Here is a 14,285-nt window from a genome sequence, read left to right on the forward strand (position 1 = left end):
ATTTTTTCTGACATTTTTGACAAAACGATTAAGCGGCTAATCAAGAAAAAGACACAAAGCCACATTAGTATTCAATTTGAGTCGTGTTTTGGTCACCTGGTCAATGTAAGTCAAAACTCACTCTCTTTAAGCTCTGTTTTGGTCTCCACCAACTCCTGAAGGCTCTGTAGCTTGAAAATGCTGAACTATGTTCACCAGCTAGTCGCTAACTTTGTCCGTTTGCCGTTTGTTGCTGTAGCGAAGAGTGGGTTTATCAAATCTTTTCGCTGAAAACAGCTGCTTGTTGTGACTGGAAATGATGCTGATGAGAGCGGTTGAGATGTTTGGGGCTGTAAAACCAAAACAACAATTAGCTGAAAGGCACTAAAACACTGCCGAGTCCTGAGTGTTGATCCTCTGTGGGTTTGTCACTACAGGTAACCAATTTCACATCACATGTAGTTGATACAAAAATATTGATTACTGCAGCTTTAAAAATGCCCAGTTTTATTTTAATAACAAGTGCGAATTCGCAATTCCTGCGACCACACATGCGCATGCATCCACACATGAATGCATTCACACACACAACCTCACAAACACTTGACCTCCATGGCAAAATGAAAAAGGAACTCTTTGTTGAGTTCAATGACGCCTCCCACAAGAGTCTACGAGAAATGGTTCATGAGTTTGGTCATTGTACGTGAATCTGTTTAGAAGTCATGCACCTTTTCGTTACATACGTAGCCGGGTCAGTTTGGCACTATGGAAACAACCACAAAAATGGAGCGCACACACATACACACACACGCGCACACACACACACACACACACACACACACATACACATGTGGGAGAGGTTCATAGAATGATAATTTAAGATTGGTCTCAATTATAAAGACATTAAATCATGCTGCAACAGATGAATGTTTAAATCATTTATTTCAATTAAACACTGTGGTTAAAGCAGTAAAAGTCAGTAAACCGGTCTGCATTGATCTATGAATGAATGTGGATGATTATTACAGTAGTGCTTTATTGGCTACTGTATGAAAAGCTCCTTCAGTTCATGTAATCCCTGCAGCATCTGAAGGCAGCAGGACTGATATGTTGATAAATCTACAGCCTAATGGCAGCACCATTACGCACAGGCGTTCACTGTGTTTACCTTCATTAGATCACCTGAAAAGGACACCAGGTTGCTACAGTGTAACCATACAGACCTCTACACACATCAGACTAGGCGGTTATAATCTGCTATTTTGTATGGAGACGTCTGGTTACCAGGGCGCATCATAGCCTCATTTCCAACTTTCTTTTTTAGCACAAGTAGCGTCTCATGTTTTAGCCTTGAAACACATTATAGAATCACGTCGGTCCGATATAAACAGTTTCACCAAATCATCGTCATTATAGGCCCAGTAACTGATGGAAAATCATCTTCCATCTGTCTTTGTGTGCAGATTTGTGGTGATGTGTGTCCATGTCGTTACGCTTTGAACCATCGAGACAGGAGGTAAAACCGTTTGCTGAGCTGTCTTTATCTTGTTCTTCTTTAACTGTGATTGGCACCGCCGTTTCAGAGCTATGACACCAGTGATGTGACTGGCTGAGAGAGTATTTAGAGAGAGTACAACACCCGCTACTCTATATTCACCATCACCCAGACGTTTTGCACGTTATGCTGCTGCATATAGATGAACCAAAATAGAAGGCGCGCATGGAGAGACGCCCACACAGTCCAACTGAGTGGGCAAAATATTTGCAATGCATTTTTTTTTTTTTTAACTTTTGTCTTTTGTGAGATCTCGCAAAACTATAACGAAATCTCGGGAACAGGTATCGGCGAGAACGCCAGTCTAGGCACTGATCCGTAACCAGAAATCGATTCTTGTTCACTGCTACAAAACAGTAGCCCTCACTGTGCTGTCCATGGATGTATAAAGAGAACTGGATACAGCGTTGGAGGCTCCCGTTCATTCCTATGAAAGTTGCTCAGTGGCGCATGAAGCCAAAATGGCTCGACTACCGAGTGACAAAGTACCCGGATCATCCGGCGATCTTCCGCATCCATTGGGCCCATACAGCAGGCGCAGTAGCGTTTCCTTTAACTCCGCCTCCGAACCCTCGCTCCAGCCGTGGTCTGGGTCTCATTCACATGAACGGAGGAAGGGAAATAACTCTGGATTCGGCTATTAGTGCATTTTACAACTTTTAGGACCTCATAATTTAAATAAGGGCTTTTCTAGTGTTCGTACTGGGAAGTTGATTCACCTAAAAAAAAAATATCTGTTGAATTACAGACGTCTCTCCCAATGTAAGTCTATGGGAAAAAGTATTTTTGGGCCATCATGTGACGGACACAGAAGTTGTAATTCCACCGTTTGGCCACTATGAAAATTTGCTTCATAGCCCGGCGCTCTTCCTGGGGGCTCGGTGCTGTCGCCCTGGATGTGTCATAGCTGCCACTGGCAACTACTCTTTTAGAGCAGCGAAGAAGAACTGATTGCAGGTAGTTTGTCACGTGACGATAGCAAACAATAACAGTGTGGTGCTAGTGGAGAGTGTTACGGTAGTCGGAGTGAATGTAAGCCATTTGGCAGTATTTCACAGTGGAAATTCCATCAAGCTGTTAAATAATAATAATAATAACTATATATATATTTTTTATCACGCTGGTATCGGATCGGTACTCGGTGACGGCCGATACCGCAAGTTCAGGTATCCTACCTACCAGGTAGGTAAAAAATGGTATCTTAACATTTCTATAATTGTTTTTTTACCTTACATTTTCACCCCCTCCATGTCCCTTCCCGGGCTTCATAGCTCTGCCAACTACTCTCACTTCCACTCCACTGCCACACCCCCTTTTGGCAATTGGCGTGACCATAAATACACCTTCACAACCACACACTAGACGTCCATGCCAGATTTCAGCCTACTAAGGCAGAAGTGATTGCCAAAGGGTGGGGAAACTTTTGTGGACGGACCGACAGAGTGACCGACAGAGTGACCGACAGAGTGAGCTAAAGAGCTGCTGGTCGCAGCTGAAATATAACTATAAAACAGATCTATATTTCTAAAAAAACAATAGTTGTTGACTCTTGTTAAAAGGCTCGCAGTGCGAGCTCTTCAAAGCTCTCCGTGTTATTAAAATGACTTGGAGGTTTACTCGAATGCTCTTGTTATGGTTAATGAATCAGTGACTGTTCTACTTGAAGCAAATCCAGCGAGCATGACCTTTAGTTGCCTGGCCCTCCCCAGGCTTGTTGTTTTAGCTCTTTGCTGAGTAATAAAAGAAAAGCTTTGGTTCCTCTGAGTGGAGCGGCCCGAGGGGCACTCTGTTGCGCAGGGAGAGCCCCGGTCAGCTGACAGGCTAACTGACTTAATGAGGGTCGGTTGTAATATGACACCTGTTCCTGCCATGCTGCTTCTGCGGCTGGTAAACAAACGCCGCCCTCTGACCGGAAACACTCCCGCTCTTCCCTCCCGCTTCTCTCCAACTCAACCAGATTCAACAGGCTCTGTTGGGAGTGAAAGGATGGAGGATAGGAGGCGATCACGAGGGCCTGAGTTCAAAAATATGTGGTTGACCCTACCTGCTTATTGTGACGGATTTAAACTGGAAAGTTGTATTTTTAACTTTAAATCCTTCATGTGTTTTTCTAAAATACAATGAGGTTTACGGGTGTACAAACACGTTTATGCCACTTTATTAGAGGTTTTGTTTTGAATAACAACTCCTGGGGACATTGTGTTGCTTATAGTACTTTTCCAAGATGCACGTCTGCTCTGCAGAGGGCAGGGTAGTTTACTTCGCAGCCCACTTGCCCCATTCTGTATAAAGACAAGGACAGTTTGTACCTCTCATGTTGTGTCCCCAGCCACTATGACTCACTCCCCTGGTCAGCATGCTTATTTGATCCTTTTGTTGTTTAGCCTCCATGTTAACACACACACATGGGAGGGAGGCCAGTATGATATTTACGCCTGAAGAAGATGTTAAGTTCCCGTAAATTCAGAATAGAATAAACAAGAAGATTAACTGTTTGCAGGAAGTGAGGAGAGGCTAGTTTTTTTTTTTTTTTCTCTCTGTGGAGAAGGAACACAATGTGCTGCGGGGATCCTGTTACAACCGTGTTTATCACTCTGCCTACACCCATTGGTGGACAACACATAGGAAGGAATCCCGCCTGTCCGCCCCCCACCAATGAGGCCCCTCTGCTGTATTCTTAATGTGTGGGTCACTTTCTTACTTGTGCGTTGCCAAGTAATGTGCAAGTGCATGCGCACACAGTGTGACTGTGTGTGTGTGTGTGTGGGTGTGTGTGTGTGTGTGTGTGTGTGGGTGGGTGTGGGTGTGGGTGTGTGTTTGCACAGGCTCAGTGGATCGTAGTTCCTGGAAGAAAACCTGAGTTGCTCAGAATTCTGTGATCGCTCACAATAACAAATTCCTAAAGACAGCCCGCGACTGAAACCGGCCAATGGCAGAGGGTTTTTATGGGAGCGAGGGGTCGCTGTTTGAGGAAGTCAGGCTGTAAACGGCTTAAAGGAGGGACTGAAAGGGGGAGGTGGTTGTTTATGTTCAAGCTGGTACCACTAAGACTCTCATCGCTCTTTACTCTTCTATCTGTCAAGTGTCATATCAGATTCCATGGGAAGTTTTTACAAGTTCAGACAAGCTCCACTAAAAGTGAAAGTATATATATATTCCCATCAAATGTGACTCTAGCTGCTGTATTCATATTGTAGGCATGGTCATATTGATTTATTTATTGATTTAGCTCGGTACAATTTTATAAAAATGTTGTAACTACAGAACACAGTAGGTAACAGCATTGTATTTATTTTTTATTTATATTAGGGCTGTCAAAGTTAACGTGATAATAACGTGTTAACGCAAATTCGTTTTAACGCCACTACTTTCTCTAACGCATTAACGCAACTTGCGATTTTTCAGTTGTAGCGGGCTCAGTTTTAACGTTATGCCATATGTCATACTAGCTCGTCGGGAAGGAGGTTAAATAACGCTCCAAACCTAAGCAAAATTTTGGCGAGGAAAAACTGGCATGGCCATTTTCAAAACGGTCCCTTGACCTCTGACCTCAAGATATGTGAATGAAAATGGGTTCTATGGGTACCCACGAGTCTCCCCTTTACAGACATGCCCACTTTATGATAATCACATGCAGTTTGGGGCAAGTCATAGTTCAAGTCAGCACACTGACACACTGACAGCTGTTGTTGTCTGTTGGGCTGCAGTTTGCCATGTTATGATTTGAGCATATTTTTTATACTAAATGCAGTACCTGTGAGGGTTTCTGGACAATATTTGTCAATGTTTTGTGTTGTTAATTGATATCCAGTAATAAATATATACATACATTTGCATAAAGAAAGCATATTTGCGATTAATCATGGACATTGATGCGTTTAATAGTGATTACATATTTCAATCGATTGACAGCCCTAAAAACAAATCAAATAAATAATAAATAAAGATAAAATTTATCAAGTAAAAATGCTGAACCTTTTCTGGTTCCAGCTACTCAGAAGTGAAGATTTGCTGCTTTTCTCTGTTTCACATCACGCTACATATTTTCTGTTTGGGGCTGTTGGTTGGTGAAGAGGGTTTTAAAACGTTTATGCAAATAAGCATTTTTCTCTTTGATGTTTTTACAGACTAAACAATAAATCAAAAGACAGATCAATAAATCCTGACAGGGTTCATCGTAGGACAGTAGTAAATGTTATTTTGGTGTTTTGAAAGCATGGAAGGAGTGAGTGTTCAGGAATTGCTTTTTTCCCCTGAGGCTTTTTCTTGTCAGTCTTGACTAAGTGTCTAAAACATGTCAATAAGTGATTAAAGTGATAAATACCATCCATGTGAAACCATGGGCTGGGGTCTGTACTTTACTTTATGCACTCATTATTACAGCAGCTCCATAAGCATAAAACCTACAGAAAACATTATTTGTCTCATTATTTTTATGTTCAGCTGTCCGTGTTGTTTTTAATGAGATGTACTTTAGGTCTGATTTTGGATTGTGAATATAGCAAACAACTGAAAATAATCCTGGTGAAAACATTGGCCTGCACCACCAGAAGTCATGTCAGGAATGTTATTGAGATATCTATTTCCAGGTCTCTGAAAACAAATACAGACAGACCTCATGTTTACCAACAGAAGACGTTTATAGGCCTAATCAGGTGGTTGAAAACTGTCTCTAAACTTTCCCAATGTCTGGGACGTGCGCATGCATACACATGCATGATGGGCACGCTGACAGTCCTCCCTCTTCCCTGTTTTTTTTTTTTTCTTCCTCCTCCTCCCCCTCTTCCTCCTCCTCCTCCTCCACTTCTTCCCTGGCCGTTGCTTGTCTAACCAGGGGATATGAACTCTACTGTTTACTCTCAGGGTTGGTACAGGGCTGTGTCTGGGCTTGACTGGCTGAGATACTGGAGCATATAGTAGTTCCAGTTGCTCGCTCACTGGGAGCAGCAGAGTGCAGGAACACACTGCAGCTCACTGCCTCACAACTCTGTGGGCCAAAGGTCTTTTCTGTCAGCAGCAGCCTGTCAAACCGGCCACCAGCAGCAGTAACACTTCCAAACGGCAGTACTGAGCCTACACTGTGTATTGTTAGTGTGTCACTGGGAGCAGTGGTGTTTCATTCCTATAAATGCTGAATTGTTTACATGGCTCATCAACAAAGAAAGTATCGGATTATCTGATTTTTAAAAAATTTAATTATTATCATGTTAACTTGGTAACTATGATATTTTCAATTATTCTGAGAACTTTTAGGACTCCTCATTCATGTTGGCTTAAAAGTTAAAAGGGACAACTTTTTGAACTTTTTGAACTTCAGTAACTGACGAAGACCTTGAAGGTCAAAACGTTGCTAAGATTCAGATGAAAATCCTTTTAATCTTATCTGCTCTTTTTTGGAAAATCAAGGTATGTGAATTTAAACGTACCATGTGGAGTTTTTCACCGCTAGTAGCGCTAAGGAGCAATGTTTTTTTACAAGTGCATAATGACGGCGTTTTTTATCACGAGGGGGATCGCCTCACTTCCCAGCATTGGACGCTTGATGGGCTGCCACTAGACACATGGCGCTCGCCACCTGACTGGACAAACGTTTTCCCTCGTGGGCTGCTGCTCCCAGCTTTCAAACTGGAACCGACATGGCGGCTCGTTTGGAAACTTTCTTCTCTTATATCAGAAAAATACTTCACCGAAATGTGTTTCATGGAAAGGACGGAGGCTGTGCACATGTACCATGAGTCTGTCTATGCCACAGGACACTTTTTACATGATTAAGAAGTATTAAGATTAAAATCAGTGTTTCAAACCAGTCTGATTTTGTCTTTTTTGTTTTTTCCCAGGCTCTGTGTGCTTGTCCAGGACAGCTACGGGATGTTCAGCGTGGTCCAGCTCCAGCTTCTGCCCTGCAAGGACGACCTCCACCAGTACTGCACCATGTGGCAGGGGAGGACCTGCGTGCTGAGAGGCGTTAAAGTGGTGCAGCGGGTCACTCGAGAAAGGTGAGACCCACACACTGAACCGGGTAGCTTTTCACCTGAATTTCAGCCCAGTCATGGTTCAAACTGTGACCAATACCAATCTGTGATAAGGATTTCTGCCACATGTGAGGTTATTAGACATCTGCACTCATCACACATTGGCTTTAGTGTCTAATGATTGAATCTCCAGAGTTTTAAACAGCAAATTCCTCAATTTTACGCTTCAATGCCCTTCTGAAACATTAACACCCACATTTGCAATACAATGAGGATTTAATGTTCGCAGCTCATCTGAACCTGATTACGCCGGTCCTGCCGGCAGTGCGACTGTGTTTACATGTAAAGTGATACCGAGGTGCACAGCACGCTCTGTGTCCCTTGTGAGTTTCCATAGTAAGGGTCCCAGATTAGAAGCAGTTAGAAGAAGTGACATGAGAACATTTAGAGACCGGCTGGGGGTATGTTTACATCTTTGGTATTTTCAATGCCGTCGCAGCATATAATGTCTCTTGAGGTTTTCTGTGGTCAGACTGTGATGGATGGGCTATCTCCACTGCTCACACATGGGGCCATCTTACAAGTTGGAAAGCACGTGGGCCTGGCTGGGATAAATCAGGCATTCATTTTTTTCCCCAGTTTCTTAGAACCAGTAAATATAGGCCTTCTAAGCATTTCACAATCTATACCTTATAGGAATAGTTTCACATTTTGGGGATATATGTTTATTTGCTTTTTTTGCCTTGCGGTAGATGAGAAGATTGATAGCACTCAAGGTAAACATGAAGCTACAGCCAGGGAACCGTCAGCTTAGCTTAGCATGAAGACTGGAAGCAGAGGAAGCGGCTATCCTTGCTCTGTCCTAAGGTAAAGACAAGGCCTATGGAAAGGAGGCTGGGTCACGGGCGGTCACGGGTCTTGGGGTACAGGGTATAACACATGCGCAGTGTAACTGAAGCTGCGGTCGTGCGTTGCGATTGGCTCAATTTCGGCGAGGGCAGACCAGATTTTACTGCGCATGTGTTATACCCCGAAAGATATGACGCTTTGATGACGCGTGACACAGCCTCCTTTCCAAAGGCCCTGGGTAAAGCCAGGAAATAGTCCAGGATATAAAACCCCCATGACACCACAACTCTGCGTTTGACTCTTTGTTTTTTGTCTGACGGCCGATTTTGTTTCCTTTTGACCGGGGTTAAAATGAAAATAAGCAGTGAAAAATGTTTTTGTGAACTGAAGCTCAATAATAACTATATTTTTTAAGAAATTAGTGTTGTCACGATACTGGCATTTCTCACTTTAATACAATACCTTGAAAAATATCTATACCATTTCCGATACCGCAGGGAAAATTTGACACAACATTGAGGGCATAACCTTTTTTATTTTTATTAAAAGATAAATAGCGGTGTGTGTGTGTGTGTGTGTGTGTGTGTGTGTGTGTGTGTGTGTCAACTCGCTGACGGAGACAATAGAGAGCAGAAAGCGCAGCTGATACCCGATACTTCGATGTTTTTGACAAAATTATTAAGAAAAACTAAACTGAAACTATATTTCCTGTTTAAAAATAAAAATTAAATATAAGTGCATGTAAATTCATTTCAATTTTAGTTTTTTTAGCTTTAATAATATGTCACCAACGAAAAAAACAACGGCATGAATTTCCGTCAACTCTTGTGACATTGGACCACAGAAATTGAACGGATTTGACCTTCCAGGAGATGGCGATATGCCGACATTGCTTTACCAAAGGAGCTTGAAGATTAAACATTAAGGCCCAGACACACCAAACCGACACCAAAGAACTAGCGGCGACTAAGGCCGCCTGTTAAGTTGCCTCATGTCGCCTTTGTCTCCGCCAAAATGTTGTTGCACGACAGCCAGAGATGAAATTACTCTCCACACCAGCAGGCGGCGGTAGTCTGTATTCGTCATTCAAAAAGGGAAACCGGAACACTGAGGACTGCGGATATACAAGCCCTTGTTATGATAGGGACATGAGATAAAGCAGCGTTTGCCAACCATTTTCACACCACTCTCACTCACCATTTAGCTTCCTTCCAGATGGTCGTGTCGTGAAAATATCCGTGTATTGAAATGATCAGATGAGATGAAGATGAAAAATAAGAAGAGTCGTCCTCTGTGTTTTTCCTCTTGACTTTACTTGTTGGTTTGCTTTCCTCACTTCCGTTCCTCTTCTCGTGCACTGATTCAATTAAGCTGAACCACCAATCGGAGTGATTTCTCTCACCGACGGGCGGCACCGCCAAGTCAACATGCCGAATTGGCTGCGACACAGGCAGACTAGAGCCGGCGATGCGGGACACACCGAAAAAAACAGGCTGACGGACGCTCACCGACGGCCCGAGCGTCGGCTTGGTGTGTCAGGGCCTTTTAAACATTATGGCCACACAGTTTTCCAACCATGTATTTTGTATGTGTATGTAGCTACATACTTCTGAGACATCATAAAACAAAAAACAGACTAAAAGTACTGTAAAACTAAACATATAAAAACTAAAACTAAACCTTTCTGAAAAACTGAAACTAAACTAAAACTAGCAAACACATTCTGAAAACTAACTAAAACTAAAATGAAATTGAAAAGTCATAACTAAAAATAGAATAAAAACTAATTGATAATTCAAAACTATTACAACCTTCCTTCGGACAGAGCTCAAGTTTCATATTTACCCTACAGGCATCAGAGTGGTATCTATCTTCTCATCTAACTACTGGCAAAAAAAAAGAAAAGTGAATAACCGTAATTCCCAAGATGTCGAACTTTAACAATATTAGACTTTGAGGGGTGTGTGGTTTCTAAACAAACAATCAGAGGCCGCCCTGGCACCTGTGTGAGCAGTGTGTCCTGTCAATATTGTCCTTATGGTAAGGAGCTATTTTCACAGGAAAGCTGCTTATTCTTGGAGGCATGCCACCGACTGAAAAGAAAAAGAAAAGTCGTGCTTGAAACAACTTATCAACATCTCATCTCTTAACAAAAGAGGAAGACGTATATAAGCTGAGTATCAAAATCAAAGTGCGTTGAATGAGTCCTGTTAGCTTGTTGTTACTCATCCCTGAGCCAGGCCTCACTGGACTTGAATGGGCTGCAGAACCAGTTCCACACAAAGAAACTCTGTGATTACAGGCTGACTAACAGGTTGTTAACCGCTGGCTGATATGACAGCAGACACACACATGGATGAATAAGTAACATTGACCGGCAGCCGTGAAATCAACAGGTACTTCTTAGTAAAGAGACAATGAATCAAGAGATCGGCGCGTCTTGTTGGTTACTTGTTTCACCTTCCAGTTATCAGTCTGACGGAAATGAAACGTCACAAAAGCACATCAAGTGTGATCTAATTTCAATCTGTCATTACTCAGATTAAGATTGTGGTGAAAGAAGACGAACGTCACTAATCGGGCGTATTAAATGTGGCCGTTAAAATCACTTCTAATTGTTTTTTCTAAACCTTGTTACTTTTGCACCACAATGATATCGTGATTTACATAGGGTGTGAACTGTTTTCCCACCCTTCAGTCTCTTCAGTAACCTGCTTGTAAAAACAGTGTTTGTGTGTATGTGCTCTGCCAGCCCAAGCATGCTCTCTGACAATTTTGTTAAAAAACAAGCTCTGTCTTAACACATTCGTGTTTCAGTGGAAGTGAAACTGGCTGAGAAAGCTTTCTATCTTCCCGCTAAAGTCACCAGTTTCTCACCCTCCCCCCCATTCTTGCTCTTTTTTTCTCGTTGTTTGTGTCTCACTCTCAGGAGCACCAGGCTTTTCAGCTTGATAGACAGTCTGTGGCCCCCAGTGATGCCTCTTAAAGATCATGGAAACACTCCCAGTATGTCCAGGGTAAGTTCTTACCATAGCAGGAGTCATGCATCTAGTTTGTGAGTATATAAAACAATATACGTAGAGAAATATAAGTAATAATAAGAATAAGAATATAAGAAATATGTATAAATATTTGCATTAAGACTGCAGCGTGCAAATAAGTACGGTAGTATTAATTGTGTTAAATATAAATGCAAGAATAGTATAAATTAGGGATGCACCCATCTGACTCTTTCAGTCCTGATTCCGATGGCGTTACCTGGTCTTTGGGTATCGGCCGATACCGAGTACCGATCTGATACCGGTGTTTAATTAATAACCTGTATGCCTCACTGTGTTGGAAGTGACTGGCATCATTCTTTTATGTTTAAGGCAACAGCTGGCTTGACTTAAACATTGCTTTCCTTACTTTGTAAAACAAAATGTAACAAATAAATACATGGATATAAATTTACCGAATTGTTATTAATCATTAAAATAATAAATCGTACACCAACAACTTGGCTAAATAAATGAATTAAATCAAAAGCAAAATACAATTCAAGTGTAAACCTTTTTAATGCAGCAACAAATTGCTCAAAACTTAAACAGGAATTAAAATTCCAGTCTATAATGTATATAGTGTATAAAGATAATATATAAATAGAATTTAATTTAATAGATTGGCCCCATTGTCACCGATACCCGATCCAGCTATTTGAATCAGTATCGGCCCGATATCCAATCCGATATTCAGTTGCAAATCATCACAATTTAGAAGCTGGAACTAGAGATTTTTGGCATTTTTGCCCAAAGAAATTTGACTTAAAGGGCCAGTGTGTAAGATTTCGGGGATCTATTAAACCATACTGGTATGGTTTGGCAACATTACATCATATGACCATAAACTCCTGATGAGGCCAGTGAAAACATTATTAAAATTATTGGATCACCATGACCACAGTTACAGGACATTTACACCGCTCACTGCAGGAAGAAAGCACTTTGTATCATGCAGGACAAAAGTCATCCAGCATACAGTATTTTCTCTAATCTCCCTTCAGGGAAGCGCCTACAGAGCATTAGAGCTCGGATCTCTCGCCTCAGAGACAGTTTTTACCCTCAGGCGATCAGACTACTGAACAGTAGCGCTAAATGAATCACCTGAAACTAAGAAATGAAGTTGTTTTCGTTAGCTTACAATGAGCCCTTCATATCCACATAGGGAGCGGCTCCTCTTCACGGAGTCCGTGTTGCTCCGCCATGTTTCTACAGTAGCCCAGAACGGACAAACCAAACACTGGCTCTAGAGAGAGACTTTTACGTTTTTACGTTACCTGAAGGCCACCTAAGTTCTCCGACACCCTTGTGAAACTGCGGTAACGAGAGACGCAGAGTGCAAAACTGTGGTACCGCCGGTCGCCATCTTGCTCCCGTTGATCCTAAAGTAGTGTTGTTATGGTGAGGATGGCCTCAGAGTGAGGTGATCGGCGTTACCACGGTTTTGCACTTGGCGGCTCACGTTACCGCAGTCTTGGAAAGGGAGGAGTGAGCGGAGGGGTACTCAGTTGGTTGCAATCTGCAACCACACCACTGGATGTCGCCAAATCCTACACACTGTCCCTTTTAAAATAATGAAATGATCGTTGATGATTATTTTTCCGTCAATCGAGCAATCAGTCAATTGTTTGTTTACAAGAAAACTCCACAGGGGCACCTTTAATTTCTAGCCTTTTTTGCAATGAAACAGAAATGTACCATTGATGCACACATCCAGAGATGAGCCAAGTGAAAGGTATGGTGGCCCTGAGAGTCTTAAACAACACATGGAAAAAGATAAAAGACAAATAAAGAAAATGTTTTCACCCATTCAACAACACATGTGCAACACTTAAAAGAAATGCTGCAAATAAATAAAACATGGGAAAACTGACAGATTCACAAAGCTGTCAACAAGTACGTATTCAGCACGAGAGAACATGCCTCAAATGCAGAAACACAAACAAATACAGAAAAAGACATTTGTATGTTTTCTTCAGTTTCAGTCTGTTGAGCTCTCAGGACCAACGTAGAAAAGTGTGTTTACAAAGATCTGAGGAGATTCAAATTTAGGAATCAATATATTTTCTTAAACATAAAGATGCTTTTCACACGTCTTGTTTTTTTAGGAAAGTAAACCTGCCGGTCCAGCTCCAAGTTTCTGCTACCTGCTGTGTGGTAAGGAGAACTCAGTTGAACCCACCGACGAGCAAACTGTATCCCCGCTTTACCTTCCTCCCTCCCAAGAAACCTTACGAGACATACTGCAGGTGAAAGGTTTCTCACGCACACACAACATTTTTAAAATTGGCTGCAGATTGTGATCTTCAACAGGTTGATCTCAAACTTGTTTTTTTTTTTTTTTTTCAGAGTGAACATAAAACCTGTCGCTGTAGTTTTGTTGCCACTGTTCTGTACAAGAGGAAAATGCAGGTACTTTTTTTTTCTTATTCCTGAAAAATACTTTGACTTAAGAAGAAGACGATAAACACTGTGTCTTGTAGAGCTCTTCAGTCATCACTTTGAGATCATTTGAACCAACAAACTGATAAGATTGAGCTCTGACGTGGAGAGCAGCGCTCATATCGCTGTGTGTAGGACAGTGTGTGTGTGTGAGGTCCGGGCGTTCTTTACCATTGATTGGTGAGACCTTTAAACTTTGACCAAGATGAGATAGCAGCTCAGTACAAAGTGGTGGACTTTGCCTCAAGCTCACGCCACTAAAACGCAGATACACTTTTTTAATGTTGTACTGGTAACCAGCAGCTTGTTGAATGAACAATCTCTTAAAAGCTGTTTTCAGGTGATTTTTTTTTTGGACAACTAATTTATGCTTTGTAAGCTTTTGTTATGTAATGCTTCCTTTTAAAGCCTTTTTCTTTTCTAGGTCATTCTGTTTCTAAGTAATTCTGT

General features: G+C 41.9%; 1 protein-coding gene across 1 annotated transcript in view; it reads left to right on the plus strand.

Moving 5' to 3' along the window:
* Positions 1–14,285, plus strand: part of spidr (scaffold protein involved in DNA repair) — a 42,622-nt gene that overhangs the window by 20,947 nt on the left and 7,390 nt on the right. The window contains exons 11-14 of the mRNA XM_074651523.1: positions 7,372–7,530; positions 11,285–11,372; positions 13,502–13,642; positions 13,743–13,805. Of these exons, the coding sequence (XP_074507624.1) occupies positions 7,372–7,530; positions 11,285–11,372; positions 13,502–13,642; positions 13,743–13,805 (451 nt within the window). The remainder of the gene's footprint in view (positions 1–7,371; positions 7,531–11,284; positions 11,373–13,501; positions 13,643–13,742; positions 13,806–14,285) is intronic.

Source organism: Sebastes fasciatus, chromosome 11 (genome assembly GCF_043250625.1).
Source record: "Sebastes fasciatus isolate fSebFas1 chromosome 11, fSebFas1.pri, whole genome shotgun sequence".
NCBI lineage: Eukaryota > Metazoa > Chordata > Actinopteri > Perciformes > Sebastidae > Sebastes > Sebastes fasciatus.